The sequence below is a fragment of the Gorilla gorilla genome, chromosome 18, assembly GCF_029281585.2.
Source record: "Gorilla gorilla gorilla isolate KB3781 chromosome 18, NHGRI_mGorGor1-v2.1_pri, whole genome shotgun sequence".
In the NCBI taxonomy this organism is placed as follows: Eukaryota; Metazoa; Chordata; class Mammalia; order Primates; family Hominidae; genus Gorilla; species Gorilla gorilla.
This window is the reverse complement of record NC_073242.2, coordinates 17,457,188-17,481,198: the sequence shown is the minus strand read 5'-3', so window position 1 is coordinate 17,481,198 and position 24,011 is coordinate 17,457,188. Positions and strand designations below refer to the sequence as shown.

General features: G+C 46.1%; 1 protein-coding gene across 2 annotated transcripts in view; it reads right to left on the bottom strand.

The window, feature by feature from the left end:
- The window catches only part of XYLT1 (xylosyltransferase 1), a 367,921-nt gene that overhangs the window by 132,176 nt on the left and 211,734 nt on the right, over window positions 1-24,011 (bottom strand). For both annotated transcript variants that reach the window (XM_031007129.3, XM_055365348.2), the window contains one exon: window positions 22,990-23,500. In XM_031007129.3, the coding sequence (XP_030862989.2) occupies window positions 22,990-23,500 (511 nt within the window). The remainder of the gene's footprint in view (window positions 1-22,989; window positions 23,501-24,011) is intronic.

The following is a 24,011-nucleotide window of genomic DNA, read 5'->3' as shown; positions in this document are numbered from 1 at the left end:
TCAACAGATCAGCATGGCCATGTGTGGCCCTGAAGGCTTAAGGTTGCCAGATCTTTCCACTTATCTTGAGGGAAGCTGGAGATCTTGAAATTTAAATACAAGTATCTGATTTTTAATTATTAGCAACTAATTTGAAAATTCAAGCATCTAGCCTGGGGCTGGCATCTTGCTGGCTTTAGTCTCCATGCTAAGAGTGAAAATGAGCATGTGTAGGGTCTTACCACCTCTTCTTCCTTTACGAGTCTAAATGGCTATCAGGAATCAAAGAAGACACCTGAATTTTTTGTTAGAGGGACTAAGGAGTGTCAGTATCACAACTGAAATGGAGAGTACAAAAAAAAAAAAAAGGCTGGACTTGGTTGAGGGGACAGTGTGAAAAAACTGATGTGGGATTGTGACCTCAGTGGGACATCGGACTGGTGATGCCCATTGTAGTTTCCCAGGGCTGCCCTAACAAAGTCACACAGCTGGGGGGCTTAAACAGCAGAAACTTACTGTCTCATAGTACCGGAAGCTGGAGGTCTAAGATCCAGGTGTTGGCAGGGTTCGTTTCTTCTGAGGGCTGAGAAGGAAGAATCTATTCCATGCCTTTCCTCTGGCTCCTAGGGAATTGCCGGTAATTCATGTTCCTTGGCCTTGAGATGCATCACCTGTCTCTACGTCCATGTTCCCTTGGCATTCTTCTAGTGTGCATATCTATGTCTGGGTCTGAACGTCCTCTTTTTATACGGACACAGTCATGTTGGATTAGGGCACACTCTAATGACCTCATTTTAACTTGATAATTTGCAAAGACCCTATTTCCAAATAAGGCCACATTCACAAGTCCTGGGGCTTAGGAATTCAACCTATTTTGGGGGATACAATGCAATCCATAATATCTACTTAGCAATTGAGTATAGGATTCTGAAACTCTGAAGAGAGGCTTGATTTAGGTATAATTGGCATGTAGGTGGCTGTTCAATGCAGAAAGTAACGTAAAGAACAATTTTCAGGTGAGTCTTGTTTGGGGATTTAAAAGATGAAAGATTCTAAGGATGTGTAATATACGAAGTTTGGTGCTTCTCAAACTTTAATGTCCATAAAGTAGAAATACTGGTATTCAACTTACAATCCCAATTATTACATTATTATTATTTGAAGGGCTCCAGAAGGAGATCTGTGTTTTTCAGTATTTTTTCCCCATTCTCATTCCAGGAAGAAGTTCAAAAATACATTAGAGAAACTATTAATTTTTTTTTTCCAAATGGACTTTTCTCACCCCACAAGTTTGCCTCCCTTGGGGTGACTCCTGCCCTCTCCTCTGCCTTCCCACACTCAGCAATGTGTCTTGGTTGAAGATACTGGTTGGAGGTTTAAGATCAATGCCCTTTGTCCTGACAGGCAGTGAATTGGTTTTTCAGAACCTTTCTCATGACTCCAGGAAGTGCACATGTAATTAAACTGAGTCTGTGTTGGGTTTCAGATTAGTGAAGTGTGCCTGTGGCAAAAGGTCTCTTCCTTCCTGAGAGACGCAGCGGTGTAATTAGAATCCGGAGACGGATTCATCAGCATTTCTTACCAGTGTTTCTACAGGATGCTCCAATATTCATCTGGGCCTAGTTCTGCTTCCTGGGAGACCATGGGATGTCGTTGCTGGATGCCATCTGCTGGCAAAATGCAGGGGTTCCTCTCGGGTCACTTGGGTGACACTGGGGGTTCAGTCCATTCCAAGCAAGTTAGCTGAGAGCCCAGGTAAAAGTCAGTAGCAGGCTGGTAAGTGTCTGTCCTTATTTCCAAGTCAGTATTAAAATGGTCCAGGTGTGAGGCCGGCTCCAAATCCCTCTGAAGGTCATTGTTCATGCATTAGCTGTTCAGCAAACATTTGTAAAGCATCTGGTACATGTCAGGCCATTCCACCTTCACTTAGCATCCTTTCGGTGAGGGCAGTTGTACCTGGCACACAGGCTGGGGGATTTTTATCATGAGCTGAAGTCAGAGCACTTTTTCCCCTGGCCTTTCCATTCATCCACCCCATCCCTAAAAGTCAACTGAAACCCTGGAGAAACAAGTTGCAGTTATTCCTTGTTAAATCTGTAATTTATTCCCATTAATCCTTTTTGAAGACAATGGCAAATCTGTAAAATGTTCAAATACACACAGGAAATAGCAGGCAGGAATTTTCAGCTTTTGTCTTAGAACAGGAGTCAGCAAACTTCTTCTGTAAAGAGTTAGACTGTAAATATTAGGTTGGTGCAAAAGTAATTGCGGTTTTTGCTATTGAAAGTCATGGCCAAAACTGCAATTACTTTTGCACCAACCTAATAGTTTAGGCTTTTGGAGCTGCACAGTTTCTGTTGCAACCACTCAGCTCTGCCCTTGAGGTTGAAAAGTAGCCACAGATGATGCATAAATGAATGGGCGTGGTAGTGTTTTTACAAAAGCAGACTGGCAGCTGTCTTTGGACCCAGGACTCCTGTCTTAGAGAAATCAGGTTCTGTGATGCTGTTGGACCCCAATGAGGGAAAATTCTAAATTCCCTTTCATGGCCTACAAGGTCCTGCACGACCAGATCCCTGCCCTCCTCTTTGTCTTCAGCATCTATGCTTCTTATTGCTAACTAAACTTCAGCTATCCCTTCCGCCTTCTGGCTCTTAGTCATGCCAAGTGTGTGGCAGCTTTAGGACTTTTGCAAAGCTGTTCTTTCAGTTTCAACGGCACCAGTGGAGCTGGACTCCATCCTCTTCAGTTTCTCCCACTTCTATCAACTTTTCCAAATAAGTCGAGGAGTTTACGTGATCTCACAATGGGGTGAGATATCTCATGATAGTGAGGTAGGGCAGTCATCCGCTCATTTTCTAGATGCAGTAATTTCTCCATTTCAGTCAGTGATAGCAACACCAATCAGGTCCTCTAATGAACAATCCAGGTGTCTTCTTCAATTCCTCCCCAGCCTCATCTCTACAGCCAACAGACTGCCAAGTTCTGCCAAATTTGCCTTCTGAATTGTTTTCAAATCCAACTTTTCTTCTTTCTTAATTGAACCTATTGTCATTTCTTGCCTAGACTACCCCAAAGGCATGCTTACTGGACTCTTCACTTGCAGACTTGGACCCCTGTAATCCATCCATCCATCCATCCATCCATCCATCCATCCATCCATCCATCCATTCATCTCATTCATCCATCCACTCACCCACCCAGTCCATCCCTCCATGATCCATCCATCCATCCACTCATCCAGTCCATCCATCCATCCATCCATCCATCCATTCATCTCATTCATCCATCCACTCACCCACCCAGTCCATCCCTCCATGATCCATCCATCCATCCACTCATCCAGTCCATCCATCCATCCATCCATCCATCCATTCATCTCATTCATCCATCCACTCACCCACCCAGTCCATCCCTCCATGATCCATCCATCCATCCACTCATCCAGTCCATTCATCCATCCATTCATCCATCATCCATCCATCCACCCACCCAGTCCATCTATCCATCCATCCATCCATCCATCCATCCATCCATCCATCCATCCCATTCATCCATCCACTCACCCACCCAGCCCATCCACCCACGATCCATCCATCCATCCACTCATCCAGTCCATTCATCCATCCATCCATCCATCATCCATCCATCCACCCACCCTATCCATCTATTCATCCATCCATCCATCCATCCATGCATCCCATTCGTCCATCCACTCACCCGCCCAGCCCATCCATCCATGATCCTAGTCCATTCATCCATTCATCCATCCACCCACCGAGTCTGTCTGTCCTTCCATCCATCCACCCACCCTGTCCATCCATCCATCCACCAACCACCCACTCGCTCAGCCAGTCCATTCATCCATCCTTTCATCTGTCTGTCCAATTCACTTATCTTTTTATCCATCCATTAATCGACTCATCCCATCCATGTTTTCATCCACTCAACCCATCTTTCCATATATCCACCCATCTTCTCATTCATCCCTCCATTTATCCATCCAGTGTATCTACTTAGTACCAGGTGGTGTAAGTAGTGAAAAAAAATATTTAGAACCTGCCCTCCTGGATCTTTTAGTTTAATTTGGAAAAGGGATGCTAAACAAACTACACAAATACATGCATATTAATAAACTGGAATAAATGCTATAAAAGAAAAGTTTTGCCTGAGAAAGCATAAGTGGGTTTAAACTCAGATCCAAGGAACTGCATGAATTGCTGGGAGAGGCATGAGAACAGGGGTCTGGACAGGAAGACTAGCATGTGGGGAAGCCTTCAGCTAGTCTGCTTTCTCTAGGGGGATGCAGGAACAGGGAGAATGGGTGAGAATGAAGGGAGATAAGGCTGAAGGAGGAGGTAGGCCAGACTGCAGTGAGTCCTGAAGGTCTCACTGACTTGCAGTGGGGAAAGTCCTTGGCAAGTCTTCAGCAGACGAGCCACACAGTTCCAAGTACATCTTAAGAAGCACACTCTAGATGCAGAATGAAGATTCACTTGGGAGAGGCAGGGAGCGGGTATGAGACGCAGATGTGAGCAGGTAAGTTAGGAATGTATTGCCACAATCTACATGACAGGGATGTTGCAGAAGAGACAGAGAGAGAAATGGACCTAGCGGTGATATTCAGGATGTAGAATTGGAAGGACTTGCTGCTGGTTGAAATGTGAGAATGAGAACTAACCTTTTTCAAGCTCTTCAGGACCAAGCCTGAACCAGCCTCAGTGGCCTGAGCTTTCCAGAATGAAATAATGCTTTCTTTAACGATGAGGATAGTAATAAGATAATTAGCACTGAACAAGCACCTACTCTACAAGCACCAGGTACTTTATTATGTATTACACATCATTCCATTTAGGAGAACCTGTTGGATAGATACTACCATTAGCCCCATTTTAGAGACGGGGAAAAATGAGGCACACAGAGGTTTAGGTGATGTGCCCAATGTTCCATAGCTGTTGGTAGACCCAGGATTCAACTCTAGAACCCCAATGATTAGAAGCCCATGTCCTTGACCATCTGGACAGGACCATTTCCAGTATTCCACATTTCACAGGATCCTATTCCATGTTTTTGGAGCCAGAGAACCCCGGTGTAGACACCCCTCTGCCACCCCGGAGAGAAACCTCGTAGGATTCCAGACGCATAAGTAAAGTCTGGAGGCTGAGCTCCGCTGATCTGCTGGAGTCTTTATTGCTCTACAAATGCATTATTAATCAGCCACTGGGGTCCTCCCCATAGAGCCTTTTAAATTACAGTTAAATTCCTTGATAGCGTTCCATGCACCTAATGGTGCAGTTCCTGTGTTCACGGCAATAAACAAGGGGAGAGAGGGAGGCCTGGATAACCAGGTTAATTGCCCTTTGAGGTTTAGGCTGAGAAAGCAATGGCAACAGCACCTCTAAATTCTCCAGGTCCCTCACTGCAATGCTAATAAAGTCTTGAAACAAACAGCGCTGTCAAGCCAGCATCAGGAGTAGAGACTACAGTTTCTTCATGCCTGGCCCACTGCCGTGGCTTCGCTGGGCCTCCAGGTCACCTTGCCAGGGCCCTCCTTCTTGGGAGCTTTCAGTGTGAGTGCGTGAGTGCATGGAGATTTGGTTTTTAATGGCCATAAAATTTCAGTTTTGCAAAACGAAAAAGTTCTGGAGATTGGTTGCACAATCAAGGCAACAATGAGGAGAGGGAGGACAAGAGGCAGCATTGACGTTGGAACTGATGGGGCACCCCTGGGAACTTGCTGCTTCCTTACGAGTCTCTTACTCCCAGGTTATGAAATGGTTGACTTTTAGGGGATACAGTGTGGGGAAGAGGCAGTTAACTAGCCTATCTTCTGGAACTGTCTTCTCCACATGCTGGAGTTGGAAGGTGATAGCAGCCAGGGAGCTCTCCAAAGCAGGAGTATTAGTCTTTCACACTGTTGATAGAGTCATACCCGAGACTGGGTAATTTATAAAGAAAAAGAGGTTTAAGGGACTCACAGTTCCATGTGGCGGGGAAGACCTCACAAGTATGGTAGAAGGTGAAAGGCACGTCCTACATGGCCGCAGGCAAGAGATAACTTCAGCTGGGGAACTCCTCTTTATAAAACCATCAGATCTCCTGGGACTTATTCACCATCATAAGAACAGCAAAAGAAAGACCCAACCCCGTGATTCAATTACCTCCCACTAGGTCCCTCCCATGACACATGGGAATTGTGGGAGTACAATTCAAGATGAGATTTGGGTGGGGACACAGCCAAACCATATGAGCAGGGGTTGGCGAATTATGGTGTTGGGCCAAACACAGCCATCCATTTTGTAAACAACATTTTATCAGAGCACAGACATGCCTATTCATTTATGCACTATCTACACATTGAGTTGAGTAGTTAGGACAGACAGAGACCTTCTACCCTGCAAAACCTGAACTATTTATTATCTAGCCTTTTACAGAAAGTTTGTCAATCCCTATGTTAAAGTGTAAATCAGATTGTGCTACCGTCGTCTTGTCAAGACCCATCTAGGGCTCCCTACGACCCTAGAGTAAAGGTCAAATGACTTATCTGGAACAAATCATCTAGCCTCACTCTGCAGGAGAATTGTCATCTGTGAAATGGGAGAATGAAGAAGCCTACTTCACCAATTTAGAGCAAGATTTAAATGAGGCAATGCATGTTTCAGAAGAGCTATTTTTAAAAAATGGTAAAACACACAACATAAAATTTACCATCTTAATCATTTTAAGTGCACAATAGTGTTAAGTATATTCATATTGTTGTGCAACCAATCTCCACAACTTTTTCATTTTGCAGAATTGACATTCTATGGCCATTAAAAAACAAATCCCTGTTTCTCTCTCCCTCAAGCCCCTAGGTCTCACCATCCTACTCCTGTCTCTAGGAATTTAATTACTCTAGATACCTTGTGTAAGGGGGAATCACACAGTATCTGATCTATGGTGACTGGCTTATTTCACTTAGCGTGAAGTCCCCCAGGTACATCCATGTTGCAGCATGCGATAGGGTCTTCTCCCTTTTTAAGGCTGGCTAGTATTCCGCTGTATGTGTAGACCACATTTTGTTTATCCTTTCATCTGTTCATGGACACCTGTGTTGCCTCCACCTTCTGACTACTCTGAATAATGCTCCTATAAACAAAGGTGTACAAATGTCTCTTTAAGACTCTGCCTTCAATTCTTCTAGGTACACACCCAGAAGAGCTAACTTTTATTGAGCACTTTCTAGAGACAGCCTCTGCTTTAATAATTCACACAGATCCTCTCATTCTATCCTCACAACAGCCCTACAAGGTTAGAACTATTAAGACTATCATCATTAGGGTGACCAGATAACTTATTATGGTCAGTTTATGGAAAGCTTGCCAATCCCTTTGTTAAAGTCTAAATGAGATCACGGCACTGTCTTGCTCAAAACCCATGCATGACTCCCTAAAGGTCAAATGAATTATCTGAAACAAATCATCCAGTCTCACTCTATAGGAGAATCCTCGTCAGGTTAGAGTGAGACTGGAGAACTCTTGAGAGGAAAAAGGGGCTCCATTACTAACTATACCAGGACGACAGGCTCAGATCGGGATTGTCCTGGGCAAACCAGATACCAATCATCATCCCCATTCTATAGATTAAAGATCAAGCAACAGAGCAGTGAAGTCCCTTGCACAAGGCCCCGAGTGAGGGAGGGGCACAGCTAAAATTCAAACCCAAGCCGACCGACTCAAGCTTTCACTGCTAAGCACAGTTCTATGTGCTTAGCACAAGGAGCAGCAACGGTCAGCAATCAATGTGAGGTGTCTCATTATGGGCTCTTCAGGCTGGAGAGAGGGGTCTTCAGGAGGCAAAGGGTCATCAAGGGCTGAGAAAGTCAGAGGGGTGAGGGGGAGGCTTTTCACACCCAGGAGTGAGACTGCGGATGCCAGTGTGTCCATACCGAATGTGAACTTGCCCCATGGAGAGAAGCAGATGCCCAGGTCTCCCACCATGCTTGGCCACGGCACCATGGACATTTTGGACTGGAAAATTACTGTGGGGATGTCCTGTGCATTGCAGGATGCTGAGCAGTATCCTTCGTCTCTACGCTTTAGATGCCAGTAGTACCCCCTTTCCCAGTCGAGACAACCAAATGTCTCTAGGCATGTCCAGATGTCCCGAGGGGCTCAGTGGCATTGGTTGCAAACCACTGAATCAGGGAAAGGGCAGAACTAGGGGGAACAGGATGCTCTCCCAGGTCCGGGCTTCTCAAAGTGTGGTTCTGGAGCGCAGCAGCCGCTAGCAGAAGTATGATTTCTCAGGTTCTGTCCTCGACCTGGGTCAGAATCCCTGGAGGTGGGGCCTTGGGGGGTCTGTTGCCAACACAAGCCCAAGTATGGCCGGCAAGCACTGTCCTTGACCACGAAAGAAAATTGCTGGGATCTCGGAGGACTAAGCACAAGAGATGTTACTAAGGTGAAACCTGAAGAGGGATCCCAGGCAGAATGCAGGATGGAAGATGAGGATGTTTTAGAGGCTGCCAAGGTCCTGTTGGTGACCAATACAGGATATACTGTTATAACCAATACAGGCTTTTTACAGGGCAGTTTGATGCTGTCTATCACAATTTAAAATGGGCAAGCTGTCTGACCTGCCAATTCTATTCTTCAGATGCTCTGTAGCAGCCAGTCTCAACTCAGGATCCCCAAGAGAATCAAGCTCGAATGTCCTGGGTCATCCATTGTAGGTAGCAAATTAGCTTTTCTCTGATGTATCCAGAATGGTACTAGTTACGTACATCTTTGAGAGATCTGAGAAAACAGTCACTTAGTATAGCAAAAAACTGGCAACAACCTAAATGTCCCTCAATAGGGGAATGACCAATTACACTGTGGTGTATCCATACCCAGAGTTATATGGTCAGCTACTATAAAGAAATAACTTAGGTCTCTAGCTCCAGGCAAGGAAACAGACCTCAGACCTGGACATGTGCAAAAAAAAAAAAAAAAAAAAAAAATCATGTAACTTGGGAATTCTTTCATCCCACAGCCAGATACTATTAATATATTTTTTACAAGTTTCAGATTTATACATCAGTTTCATATGATTTATGAATCTCTTGTCACAAAACCACACTCTTTTTCTTGACATGTGTTGAGTTTAGATATCTAAAGAAAAACAAAAATGTACACACAAGTGCCACTGCTCAGATGGGACTGACGGATCAGGATGGATTTTCCCCTTATCTGCAATGTTTCAGTATTTTAAAATAATGAGAATGTATCCAGCCTTGACTTGAGGAATTAGATTTTAACAAGCATCCTTTCTGCATTATTTGGGCAAGTTCTTAAAAATCGTGAGGAGAATTCTCCTTTCCCTGCCTTCTCACCATCTTTTCGCTTTGGTCGCTGGAAATATCACCGGGGACTGGCTCTTGGCAGCCTCCCAGTTCCTCTGAAAGGTTTCTCACTCTATCCATGCCACACTTGGAGGTGAGCTATTAATTTGCGCTTTGTGGCTCAGCTCGATTCTGATTTAGGGCAACATAAACCCTCCTCAAAATTGCGAAGAATAAATTAGTTTACTAATTTCGCCATTAAGAGTTTATCAAAGCAAGCACTATTTCAATCGTCTCTTAATCAATCACCATTTTCCGTGTTTATCTCCTATTCAATTTTTACCAGAGGGTTCTATACACATCAATTTGTCTGATGTTCTTCCTACATATGTTTTAAATTACTTTATCATTGTATAAATTTCACAGCCATTAAAAGGCTCTAACACCAGAATGGCTGACATGGTGTTAAAAATTGAATTCAATTCCACCGGGTAATAAATTGTGACCTAAATCCAATCTCTCATGGGTGACTGAAGGATACAATGAAAAATTATTGCTTTGTCATTTTTACACTAACACAAATATACCACAGCAACTAGAAACTGGCAGAGAAATGGGAGGTAACCGCGGCTGGCTATCTCTCACCCCAGGCAATGAACTGACTTCAAACACAAGTCCTTAGTGTCTTGGATGGGATCAGCGCCCCCGCCTCCAAAAGCAGGTGAATTATCTGACTGTGTGGGTGGGTCTCTTTGCAACAGACAGATTGAGCACAAGGAGCAAATGTAAGCTGCAAAGGGCTTGCTTCAGCCTGAATGCAGCTGCTCCTATAGACACCAAAGTGCAGTGGTTAAGCCCCTTGCCACGCCACTGGAACCAAAGTCTCTGAGCTCAGAGCCTGGCTCTGCTACTGGTGAAATGTGTAATTCTGGGTAAGTTTTCTGTGTCTCAACTTCTTTGAATACAAAGTTGTTATGAGGAATAAATGAGTTAATGTAGCTAAACCTTCTTAGGATAGCCCTTGGCATTTAACAATCCCTACGTAGAGGTTAAGTGTTATTATTTAAGAGCAGTTTCTTGTACAGAGACCTTAGCTCCCTGTTCTTTCTGGCTGCAGAGAAGGTGAGTAACAAATATCAATAGCTAGAGAAAGGTGTTGATTAACATGCAGTGCATTTTCCTTTATCTCTGGAGAAGCTAGATCAGTCATTTAACACATCTGGTTCTACATTTACTAAGGGTACCACAGAGCAGACAAGTTAAAGTGTGGGTTTTGAAGTTAGGCAGAAGTGGGTTTGAGTCTAAGGTCTGTCACTTGCAAATGTGACCCTGGGCAAGCTACTTAACCTCTCTGAGGCTCAGTTTCTTCATCTGTTCAATGGAACTAGAGAACATCCCTTCTCCAGGGCTGTGCAGGAGTCACGATGAGATCACACATGCAAAGTGCTCGCCTCCACACCTGGCATTCAGGAAGTGCCTAAGAAATGTGGGTTCTCATGTCCTAGCCCCGTGCAGGCAGGGGCTGGAGATCCAGTGGTGGAGACTCAGGATATGCTATAGCAGCCAGTCTCAACTAAGGGTCCCCAACAGAATTAAGGGGACTCAGCCCTTGTGGGTCAGTGTGGGCTACAGAGCACTCCAGCAACCACGCTATCCTGGGACATGTACCCCAGCAGGGAACAGGCAAGGTGGTTTGGGGGCACACAGCTTGAGCACCTCACACAGACTTGGAGAGGTGCAGTGTGGGGAGACAGCATCACAGAAGGCTTCCAGGAGGAAGTGGCATTGATATGAATTCCTAGCCCTGGACTGCCAAGTAATTTGAGAGAGGAGAAAAGGCCAGCTAGTTTTTTTGACTTATGCAGAAAGAAGAGATAGCTAGTCGTTTCACTCTAGGGCTTATTTCATTCATTCATTCATTCATTCATTCATTCACTCACTCGTTCATTCAAGGGCCATGTCTAGGCTCCTTCCTTCTTGCAGTAAGTCTCTGTCTTGGGGGCCCTGGGCGGCAGACACACAATCAGTTGTGCCCAAGGGAGCAAGCCTCTCTTGGAGCAAGAATTCTATGTGCTCTTCGAATCTCCATTCTCTGCCTTGTTCTGGGGCAGCTACTGGGCAAGAACTCATGGAACGCCAAGAAAATCATCACAAACCACCCTGCCATGGAAGCCAGTCTCCCATGCCCACCTGCAGGCTTCCAGAACCACAAGAGCTGCCAATCAAGAGGTGGCCTATGGCTGACTTGTAACAGGTGCTTGGTAGATATTTGCTGGCTAGACCAATGGACTAATGAAAGTACACTCAAATACATTATTTTATTCAGCAACCTGAGGAGGCAGGGGAGGCCCTTGTGCAATCTGTTTTATAGGAAAGATGTGAGGCTCAGAGAACACAAGTGCCTTGTTCAAGGCTTTTGCAGCCGATAAAGTGGCAGAGGGGCCACAAGTCTTTTGAGTTTGGTTCAAAGGCTTCTCCTAATCCAGGGTCAGGTCAATGATAGTGAAACAGCCCAGGACACTGAGTCTATGACATTGCTGGAGGCACTGAGGATTTCCTTCCATGGCTTGGATGTCATGAGAAACAGCACTGTAAGAGGAGGAAAGACCTCCCAAGGATGTGTACCCTAAATCCAGGGCTAAGAACTTGGGGGCAGGGGTTGCTTTCCTGATCCAAGATGACCTCTTGTTCAGGGCTCAAAAGTGGAAGAAGCATGATTCTGTAGAGAGAGGATGTGAGACCTGCCCCCCAGTCCCAGCCTGCCAGACCCCTATCTTTGGGGCTGATACAGTTTGGCTGTGTCCCCACCCAAATCTTAAATTGTAGCTCCCATAATTCCCATGTGTCATGGGAGGAACCTGGTGGGAGGTAACTGAACCATGGGGGTGAGTTTTTCCCTTGCTGTTCTCGTGATAGTGAATAAGTCTCATGAGATCAGATAGTTTTATAAGGAGGAATCTCCCTGCACAAGCTCTTTCTCTTGCCTGCCACACTATAAGATGTCTTTTGCCTTCCGCCATGATTTTGAGGCCTCCTTGGCCACATGGAACTGTGAGTCCATTAAACCTATTTTTCTTTATAAATTACCCAGTCTCAAGTAAGTCTTTATCAGCAGCATGAGAACAGACTAATACAGGGGGGCCTACCTTCCCCTCAGGTCTCTGGCAATTTCAGTTCAGTACTGAGAGATGCCTCTACCTCCATTCTCCTTGCTCAAAGCAAAGACACAGATCCTCTAAACCTAGCACTTTTAGGAATTACAACTTCGCCTATGAGCAGATTAACCTTTTTGCTTATAGCAAGAGCTCCCCTGTTGGTCTTGTGAGTGTTTTAAACTATCAACACCTCTTCCTACCTGAGGGCCTTTGCACACGATGTTCCCTTGACCTGGAATGTTCCCCTTCAGCTTTTCCTCTAGTTAACTTTTACCACCCTTCCTCTCTTAGCTCAACTATAAAACACAACTATGCATCTCCCCAGAATTGCTGTTGCAATTTTACATGTGAATTTTTTTTTTTTTGAGATGGAGTCTCGCTCTGTCATCCAGGCTGGAGTGCAATGGTGCAATCTCAGCTCACTGCAACCTCCTCCTCCCGGGCTAAAGCAATTCTCATGCCTTAGCCTCCTGAGTAGCTGGGACCCAGCTAATTTTTGTATTTTTAGGAGAGATGGGGTTTCACCATGTTGGCTAGGCTGGTATCAAACTCCTGACCTCAAGCAATCCACCTGCCTCCCAAAGTGCTGGGATTACAGGCATGAGCCACCGCACTTGGCCTACATGCACATTTTAATGATCGTTTACCCCTGTGTTTCCCTACCCACCTTTAACAGGCCGCAAGCTCCCTGAGGACGGGGATTCTGCCTGCTTTCCTCCCAAATGAATCCATCCAAACTAGTTCCTGGCATAGACAGGGGATGCTCGATGACTAATTGTTGAATGAGGGTATATTGAAGGGAGCTGGTGACAAACAGTTTCAGGTCCCACGTGGTGGATGCCATGCTCAGAATACCACCTCCACAGAGATTCTAGATGCCCATTTCCATTGCTTTGCTTGGTGCACACAGGCTTCTGTAGAGACCCCAGTGTGAAGGGAGGTTGAGCCACTGAGGCTAAAAGCAACCACGTTATCTTCTTTCCCAGTGAGGGCAAGACTGAGGCTTATGATGTGCCAAGCACGAGATATTCAAAGATGAGTACGATCAGGCCCCTGGCATGTCTTTCCCCACCATCTAAACCAATGTCAGGCACAAAGCAGCCTCTCAATAAATATTAAATGAATAAACGAATTCAGCATATCCAAAGACTAGGAACTGTCCCATTTGCAAGCAGCTTAATTCTTAGCAAGATCTTCCACAATGAGACCAAATCTATTTCTGTTCCTTCTCTAGGCACCTATGTAGTTTGTTTGTTTGTTTGTTTGTTTTGAGATAAAGTCTTGCTGTGCCACCCAGGTTGGAGTGCAATGGTGTGATCTCAGCTCACCGCAACCTCGACCTCCCGGGTTGAAGCAATTCTCATGCCTCAGCCTCTTGAGTAGCCGGGATTACAGACATGTGCCACCACACCTGGCTAACTTTTGTTTTGTTTTGTTTTAGTAGAGATGGTGTTTCTCCATGGTGGCCAGGCTGGTCTCAAACTCCTGGCATCAAGCAATGCACCCACCTTGGCCTCCCAAAGTGCTGAGATCACAGGCGTGAGCCACCACACACAGCCTGTAGGCACCTATCTAAATGGTTCCCCACCTCACCTGTCCTCTCATCCTGCTCAACGTCTTCAAATAAATCATAGAGTCATATCCAGACATTAGATTGCAGATGTGGCTATTCACTTGTCACCTCTGGTCTCTCCTATTCAGGTAGAAGCTCCATGAGGGTACAGCCATCTAGATGCACAATTGATTTCCAGAACCAATGGACATGGTACTCAAGTGGCACAAGGTGTTCTCTGCTCTTGTTCACAGCTCTAACCCCAGGTCCTAGAACAAGGATTGGCAAACCACAGCCTGTAGCTATCTATTTTGGCATGGCCCTTGAGCTAAGAATGGCTTTACATCTTAAGTGGGTAGAAAACAAATCAGAAGTAGAACAGCATTTCACAACAAGTGAAAATTATGTGAAACCCACATTTCAGTGACCATAAATGACTTGAACTGAAGCATGCCCACAATGGTCATTTGTTGATGTGTTGTTTATGGCAGCTTTCACGCTACAATGGTAAAGTTGAATAGCTGAGACAGAGACCATGCATTTTACAAAGTCCCAAATATTTATGATCTGGCCCTTTATAGAAACTGTGTGTGTGAGGCCCTGTCCTGGAGCATAGCCTTGAAGGTGGTGGCTGACCAATGAATGGGTCTTCTGATTTTCTCTGGATTTGCCAGTCTCTTGCCTTTCCCTAGCAAGCCCAAGGAAGACCTTTGGGACTAGTTTTGTCCAACTCCAATGAACTGTTACTGGATACCTCTTCCTTCCTGGGCTCCTCAGAAGGAGATGCCAAAGGGCCCAGTTGGAACTGCAAGGGCCGCCTTGGGAAAGCCCGTCAACCCCACCCACTTAGCCAAGCTGTTCCTGGTCAATGTGGCTTCATCACATCACCCTCATTAGCATGGTACCTTTTAACTTTTCACAGCTATTCCCTCATTTTCTCATCATTGGTGATATAGCAAAGGATCTAGGAGAAAGTAGTATCTCTGGCTGACAAATGGGGAAACTGAGGTGTTTACCTGGGGCCACTTGTGACATCCCCAGTTCTATTTTCCCTCCACTGTGGCTGTCAGCTACGCTCTCTAGAAGCCAGCTACTCACGCTGTGTAGTTACCCCACTGCCCCCAGGGCAGGAGGGATGTAGAAGAGACTGCCCTTAAGCAGCTGGCAGTATCATCTGCCAGTCTCTCTCTGCAGCGAGGGGCCAGCCTTCCCCCCAAAATCCCCATATCCAAAAATCCATTCCTGCAAAGGCTGATGGGTAAAGACAGTTTGTTGCTGCCACAAAGAATCCCCTTCTGTTCATCCTCATCCCTAACACCTGTGCCAGCTTCCCCAGTCATGTGCAATTTCCTTTGCCCATCACCCATTGGAGAACTGCCGACTTCACTCAGATGCCCAGACCGGGGTTCCCCACTCAAGTCCAGCCCACCCTGCTCCCAGCCAATCATCTTCCCTGGAACTTCTCACATTTTTCATTTCTAATTCTTCACCTGGATGTCTAGACTGCAGACCCACAGGTCACTTACAGCATCTATGTGGTGGCTTAACCAGACCCAGCAAAGGGAAAGAAATGCAGGAGCAATGCAAGGAGCCAGCAGGGCCTTTCTTGGGACATTTTAACTCAAGACACAGAGAGGCTGGTGGCCGTGAGGGCCACTGCACGGAGGGCGCTTCCTGACATGCAGGTGTTCAAAATGTAACGAGGCAGAAAAAGCTGTGTCACCTGGCAGCTGGCACAGATTGCCTCCTATGGGTCACAGGTGAAATAGCCTTTATTGGAAAAGATGCTTTGACAATTAAAGGGGCAGAGATGCACCCTTCACCCAGGATCCATGTGTTCCCTGCAACCAGGGCTTCTGGGGAAGAGGTGGTCCTGGAAGGCTTCCCAGAGGAAGCGCATTCAGGGTGGGATCTCCAGAGTCAAGAGGTAACAGCCAAAGTGGGGTGAGTGGGAGTTGTGGGGAGACAGAGGGGGCTGGGGAGGACTGGAAGCTACTGGGGCTGTGTTTGAAGAGCAGACCCAGCAAGATGTGGCTGCACAATGGCTGACACCATCAAAGAAACCCTTTCCTCTCCTCTCCTTTCCTCTTCTTGTCGCCCCTTCATCTAGACAACTCCTCCATCGCGACGATTAGGTTGGTGCAAAAGTAATTGCAGAAAAAAAAAGTAATTGTGGTAATACTAACAAGCCAAGCACATCCACTTAATTTCCCCAATGCACTCAGCATTTTATATGCATTGTCTCATTTCAGCCAACCACCCTATAAAGATAGAAGATGAGTTTTTGTGTCCATTTTACTGTGCAGACTGAGTCACTGAGCGGTTAGGGTTATGTCACGAGTAACGGCAGAGCCAGGAATTAAACCCCATTGCCCAAGCTGTCCTTGACTTTCAATCTGACCTGGTTCATTCCCCTGAAACACTAGGGGTTCCAGTTGAATGACCAGAGACCCTAGGGTGTGTGGCTAAAAACAAATTTCTCTGAGGCCATCCCTGGGGGTGACGCAGCAGAGTCCCTTCCCCACACCTCACTGCATCTCCCTCTGCACGGTTGCCAGTGGGCAGCCAGAGGAATCCCTCTTCCCCTCGTGAAAACAGCTGTCACCGAAAAGGGATGGAGCTGGGACTTCCTCCTAAATCCCTTTTCTTTGGAAAGTAAAGGAGAAAAGTCACGAGAGCAAGGAATGTCTCACAGAAAGCAAACCATCTCCTAGGCTTCTGGACTCGACATTTTCCCTGAGTGGTGGTGGGGTGAGGGGACAGAGAGCATGAGGGACAGGAGGAGTGGGGGCACTGTACCAAAGTCAACATTTAAAATCTATTTCTCTTCCCCTGAATTTTTCAGACTTGCAGCCATGAGGAATTGTTTCCTTAATTATATTCAACTTCCAGCACACTCTTGGCTGAAGTTTAGGTGATGTTGCGTAAAGCAAAATGAGAAACACAGGGCATCCATCTGTGTGTATGCACATATGTATATGAATATTTACTCATATATTAAATTTCCCTCCACCCCTGTCTCCATCTCCTCATTTAGCAAAGAAATAAAAGGACCACTGGGCTGAAGCTCAAATCCCTCCTAAGCAGAGGGAAATCCGGGTGTCATGGTTTCCAGAAAGGGAACACAATCCCCGTATGGGGTGTAATTACATCTTAGCTTTCTGCAGAAGAATAGTTTATGGCTTAAATGCTATTAATTGTAAGCCGTTTTGTTCCATGGGAAGTTGTTCATTGATAACTACCCAATTAGGGTTATTTTGCAATTAGTCTATTCACAGTAAATTTATTGCAAAAGGGGGAGTCTGTGGTGTAGCAAATTAAAGCGTCGCTGAGGCTGGGTGTGCAATGGCTTTTAAATGCCAATCTTATTAACCAGCTCACAGGTCCTGGGAGGGTGCGCTATCCTGGCCAGTGCAGTAAAGGCCTCAGGACAAACTCCGGCAAACTCACACTGCAAAGCCATCCGGAGATAACCTCAGCATGACCAGGAGAAGTGCAGGAACCCCTGGCCTAAGATGCTGAGGTTTTGATTTTTTTGAACAACTGTGGAGCAGTCATAAAGCAAATAGGGATGCAATGTACATTAGTACTGCCAGGCACAGTTCTTAGCTGTGTACTAGGCCCTTGGAAACCCTCTAAGCTAAGTGTGATGATGCTCATCTCCCCTTTACAGATGGAGAAACTGAGGCACGGAGAGGTCAAGCAACTTGCCCAAAGTCCTACAGCTTGTGCATGGGGACATCTGGGATTCAGATCCAAGTGGTCTGCCTCCACCACCCCAGGCTCTTAACCACTGACAGCATCAGCACCCCTTGTTTCCCAATAATGCCCTGCCTTCTTCTCCCTTGCAACTCACTCTCCTGGCACCAGAGAGAAAGAGAGAGAGAGAGACAGCCTACAGGTGGAAGAACACCTCTGGGGCTTGACAATGTGAGATAAAGTGACCCTTTTGCCTCCCCAAGAGGGACAGGCTTATGGAAAAGGATACAGGCTCTGTAACATGAGTTCCAATACCAGCTCTGTCATCTGCTGGCCATATGTTTCTGGCCAAGGACTCCCCTTCCTTGAGCCTCGATTTCCTCACTGACAAAAAGGGTTCACAATAGACTCAGCCTGTAGGGCTGGTGTGGGGACACGGTGTGACAAGGCAGTGTTGCATATATTAGCACAGGTGACCCTTGAACAACACAGGTTTGAACTACACGGGTCCATTTATAAACAGATTTTCTTCCCTCCTCCATCCCTGAGACAGCAATAATACCAACCTCTCCTCCTCCTTCTCCTCCTTTTCCTCAACTCAACATAAAGACAAGGATGAAGGCCTTTACGATGATTCACTTCCACTTAATGAACAGTAAATATACTTTCTCCTCCTTATGATTTTCTTAACTTCTTTTCTCTAGCTTACTTACATTTATTTATTTATTTACAATTTTTTTTTTGACAGAGTCTCGCTCTGTTGCCTAGGCTGGAGTGCAACGGCACAATCTCAGCTCACTGCAGCCTCCACCTCCCAAGCTTAAGCGATTCTCCTGCCTCAGCCTCCCGAGTAGCTGGGATTACAGGCATGCGCCACCACACCCGGCTAAGTTTTGTATTTTCAGTAGAGACAGGGTTTCACCATGTTGCCCAGGTTGGTCTTGAACTGATGACCTCGGGTGATCCACCTGCCTCGGCCTCCCAAAGTGCTGGGATTACAGGCATGAGCCACCGTGCCTGGCCTAGCTTACTTTATTATAAGAATACAGTAAATAATGGAAGTAACATATAAAATATGTGTTTATCAACTGTTTATGTTACCAGTAAGCTTTCAGTCAACACAGGCTATTATCAGTTAAGGTTTTGGGGGAGTCAAAAGTTGTGCTCTATTTTTTGACTGCAAGGAGATTGGCACCCCTAACCCCAGATTTCTTCAAGGGTCAACTATAGACAGTAATAGCATTTTGCAGGGATAAGAAAACTAAAAGCCCAAGGGCCAAATCCAGCCCATGGCCTATTCTTTCTTTTTCCTTTTTTCTTTTTCTTTTTTTGAGATGGAGTCTTGCTCTGTTGCCCAGGCTGGAGGGCAGTGGCATGATCTCAGCTCACTGCAACCTCTGCCCCTTGGGTTCAAGCAATTCTCCTGCCTCAGCCTCTAGAGCAGCTGGGATTACACGTGCACACCACCATGCCCAGCTAATTTTTTTTGTATTTTTAGTAGAGATGAGGTTTCGCCATGTTGGCCAGGCTGGTCTCGAACTCCTGATCTCAAATGATCTGCCTAACTCAGTCTCCCAAAGTGCTGGGATTACAGACATGGACCACCACACCCAGCCAGCCTATTTTTATAAGTTAGGTTTAATGGGAAGATAGTGCATTTGTGTATGTGTGGTCTCTGGCTGCTTCTGCCCTATGACGGATGGCAGACTTGAATAGCTGTGACAAAGACTGGCCCCCAAATCCTCAAATACCTAAGATCTGGCCCTTCACAGAACAAATGTGCTGTCCCTGATATACAGAAGGAGCTCAATATTTCGTTCATGGAATGGCATTCAACTCAGGCCTCCAAAACTTCTCCACCAGGCACAGGTTAACAAAAGATTCTGGAAACGTTGCACTCCACTTAATTATTGCTACACTCTGTGTGCCAAATCTAATCAAGAATATAGACAGGAACCACCTGGACCACTTAGACAAGGGTGAAACTGCAAGGCAGAAAGGAAGCTTTTCTTTCTAAATCTTTCTATTTAAAAGTATCGTGTAGGCCAGGCACTGTGGCTCATGCCTGTAATCCCAGCACTTTGGGAGGCCGAGGTGTGTGGATCATTTGAGGTCAGGAGTTTGAGACCAACGTGGCCAACATGGTGAAACCCCACCTCTACTAAAAATACAAAAATTATCCAGGCGAGGTGGCAGGCACCTATAATCTCAGCTACTCGGGAGGCTGAGGCAGGAGAATCACTTGAACCTGAGAGTTGAAGGTTGCAGTGATCTAAGATGGCACCACTGCACTCCAGCCTGGGCAACAGAGCGAGACTGTCTCAAAAAAACAAAACAAAACAAAACAGATAGAAAACAAAAGTATTGCACAGACACATGCTTGCTACTAGAAACTAAAATAATATAGATGCACTTGTTAAAGTTGTCCCTGCTGCCACCCTGTCCCTGCAGATGGGGGCCATAAGGAAGGTTTGCTGTCTATCCATCCAGCCCTCTTTCTGTGCACTTAGTGTATGTGGCCACCTCCTATTTGATCTAAATCCTCTATTCTGTGACCAGTGGTAAACACAGAGGCACATATTTAAATGAAAAACACCTCTAATTAACTGGGGGACCTGGCACAAGTCTCTTCCCCTCTATGAGCCTCATGTTCTTATCTGTCCAGGGAATCGAATGAAGAGTTCTCACCGGGCGCGGTGGCTCACTCCTGTAATCCCAGCACTTTGGGGGGCCGAGGTGGGTGGATCACTAGGTCAGGAGTTCAAGACCAGCCTGGCCAAGATGGTGAAACCCTGTCTCTACTAAAAATACAAAAATTAGCTGGGTGTGATGGCGGGCGCCTGTAAGCCCAGTTACTCGGGAGGCTGAGGCAGGGAACTGCTTGAACCTGGGAGGTGGAGGGTGCAGTGAGCCGAGATCATGCCACTGCACTCCAGTCTGATGACAGAGTGAGACTCCATCTCGATAAAAAAAAAAAAAAGAGTAGCGAATGAAGAGTTCTCTTAAGAGGTCTTTTTAGTCTACTTTTCTGGGGAGCCATTCTCTTGCTGCACTTCCTTTCTGCATCAAGAGAGTTGGGCGAATTGAGCATTTGCCTTCTCAGGAGGACACCAGGCAAAGCCTTGCATGGCTCCCGGATGCACCAATGCTGGCGGAACAGAAAGCCCTTCCTCCCCAATTCTGCAGCTGGCTTGATTCTCTGACTTTATGCCTTGACATTGAGCAGCACCTCAGTGGATCCCTTCCAGCTGCATCTGTTAACCCTGACACCTCCCCAAACTCCATCTAGCTCGACTATGACATGCCCCCAACCCCATCAGAGCCCCCAGAGCTCTCTGTTGCCTCCTTGCTGGCCTCCGTGCTCATTTAAGGGTCTTTTCCCTTTGGAGATAACAAAAGCAGGGGTTGGTATTTGGATTTAGAAGCAACAAGGGGGTATTGTGAACCTTTGGCCACTTTGTGAGGGACAGCTGGGCTGGCCTTGCAGTGTGGCCCAGTGAGAAGGAGGGATGGCCAGGAGTAAAGAGTGAAGTAGGCTCCCAGGGAAGGTGGAGCAAAAATACCCCTAGAATGCAAGCTGCTCCCTGGACAGATAAGAAATCTAGGCCCTGAGAGCAGAAAGGACTCTCCCTGTTAGCTGGTAGCTCAGCTTGAATGAAATCCACACCCGTTTATTTCAAATGCATTCCTCTCTGTTTGTTGCTAGTGGCACCAACTCTTTGTGGCAAGGTGCCTTTTGGATGCTATCCGCCCTCTCCACAGAGAAAACCACTGAGCAAACGAATTCACAAACATTTTGAGAATATCTTCTCCAAGGAAAAAAGTAAAATTTAAGAGTGTTCCCAGAGGCTGGATTATCGTAAGCTATGGTGGCAGGGGCTAGCTGGAGGGAAGGGGGCCTGCCCTAAACAACAGTGACCACGAGTCAATAACCAGCGACCACGTGGCTGGGTGATGGTACATTGCAGTTCTCTCTACTCTGAATGGGTCCGAAATTTCCTGCCATAACAGTAAGTTTGTAAGATCACTTAAAGGCCATGTGACCTTGGGAGAGGGATTTTACATCTGTCATCTGAAAAAAACTGGGCTCATGACATCAGCATCAGCCTCAGAGAGTGGTGGGTGTGATAAACAAATTGACTGCACAGAGCCTGGTGCGGTGTCTAGCACACACCAAAGCCTCAGCAGCCCCCTGTGGCTGCTGTCATTCCCCTTCCGAGGGCACTAGAGAAGGTGAAAATCACTACCAAGAAATATACATCAATGGCACGATTACACATGCGCCAGTGAAACTGGACTCCCCATCTTCAGATGGCCCCTCCACTCTGCCTGTGAACTTCTGGATCAGAGCTCAGATCCCTCCGTGTCTCAGCAAGACAGCTGGTTTATCATCAGGTCATCCGCACATAAAAGAGTGCCAGTGAAGGGAAAGAGGGAGGGGAAAAGAAAAGAGCAAGGAAATGTGGAAAGAAAGAAGGAAGGAAGGAAGGAAGGAAGGAAGGAAAAGAAGAAAGGAGGGAGGGAGGAGAGAAAAATTAGGAAAGAAGAGGGAAGAAAGCAGGAAGGAATGTAGAAGGGAAGAAAGAAAATAGGAAGAAAAGAGGAAAGGAGAGAGAAAGAAAATTAAAATAAGGAAGAAAGGAAATAGGAAAGAAGGAAGGGGGAAGAGAGGAAAATAAGGAAGGGAATGAGAAGAGGGAAGAAAAGGAAAGGGAGAAACAAATCAGGAAGAAAATGAGGAAGGAAGGTAGGAAAAAGGGAGAAAGAAAATAAAGGAATGAGAAGGAAAGGAGGAGGGAAACAGGAAACATATGAGGAAGAAAAAGAAGAGAAGAGAAGAGGGAAAGAAGCTTTTGATGAAGGAAAATGGAAAGTTACAGAGCCTCTGAAGTTAATGCAACCAATTAGAAACCTCTCAAATCATAATCAATTACAATAATATTCATGTCAATTCTAATCCCAATATTCTATTGAAAGAGAAACTAAACCATATCAATACAGCTCCCTTGGCTCCTGCCAACATCACATCAGCTCCCGATTTCACTATAATTTCATCCTTTGCCATAAAGGCAACGGGTTAAAGCACCTACAAAAGGTAATCTGATTTTGCAAAATTTTTCTGATACAAGACTTCAACATTCAGGGAGTACTAGAACACATCAGATCTCGTGTGCTCATCTGGGGTTTGGAAAACAGGGTGGCCTTTCTCAGAAGGTCTGAGAAGGTGAGCAGAATGGGGCTGGGCAGGAGGAGGAAGTGGCCAGGAGATCCCTCTCTGAGCCAGCGGGGTTGGAACTTACCCTCGAGGGGGCAGAACCGAGTCACCTTCTCAGGCATCAGCAGCCCTAACTTGTGGCGGCAGTAAGTCTCCCCAATCTCCTGGCGGCAGTGCTTGGACTTAGCACGGGACAGGGCAGAGATGGCCTCCTTGCCTGAGATGTCACACTTAGGGGGCTGGTCATACTTGGTCTCGGGGGAGCTGCCCCCAGTTTTCCTGGCATGAGGCGGTCTGGACACATCCTTCCCGTGGCTGCTGTTGGCTGCGGCTCTGTCCCCGGGAGGCAGCACCTCACCGGGGCCTTTCCCAGGGAATGTATGTCCTTTTCCTTTCTCCTGCTGTTCCAGCTTCCTTTTCAAAAGCTCCTTCTGTCTACTCGGTGGCTTCTTCGCCAACTCAGGCTGGTGCTTCTGCTTTTGAGTCCTGGGTGCGAAGTTGCTGTTGTCGACATTCTCAAAGTCTTTGGGGACAGAGTTCTCGTTGTTGCTGTCTGTTCGCACTTTCTCTTTTGGCCGATGAGAAAAGTAGCCATCCTGGAGAAGAGGGGAGAGAAACAGAAGAGAAACTTGACTGAGAGATCATGCTAAGCAGACTGGCCTTTGAAGAGTGAGTCATACGGACTTGGAAGCCAGGGCCATAGCTTCACATCCTACTTTTGCTACTGGTTTAACCTCTGGTAAGATGTCTCTCTCTGGACCTCAGTTTCCCCATCTGGAAATAGGAGATGTTCCAACCAGAAACCAAGGCTTTTTCAAGCTCTAAAGTGCCATGACTACGATTCTTAATGCTTCTTATTAACCACACCTTTTCAAGTCAGTTTCTTTCCTTGACTGTCTTTGCCACTGAGTAACAAACATTTTGTTCCAGCGTCCCGTTTAAATTCCAGCTGAAAGTGCTGTGATGGTTTACTTAAGGGCTGGAAATGATATAGTAAAGTTATAAAGGGAAAAATATTGGTAGGATATTATATACATTCCATTGCCTTTAGAACATGCTCATATATCTATGCCCATAAGAGAAATCAGACCGAGCCATTGTAAATTC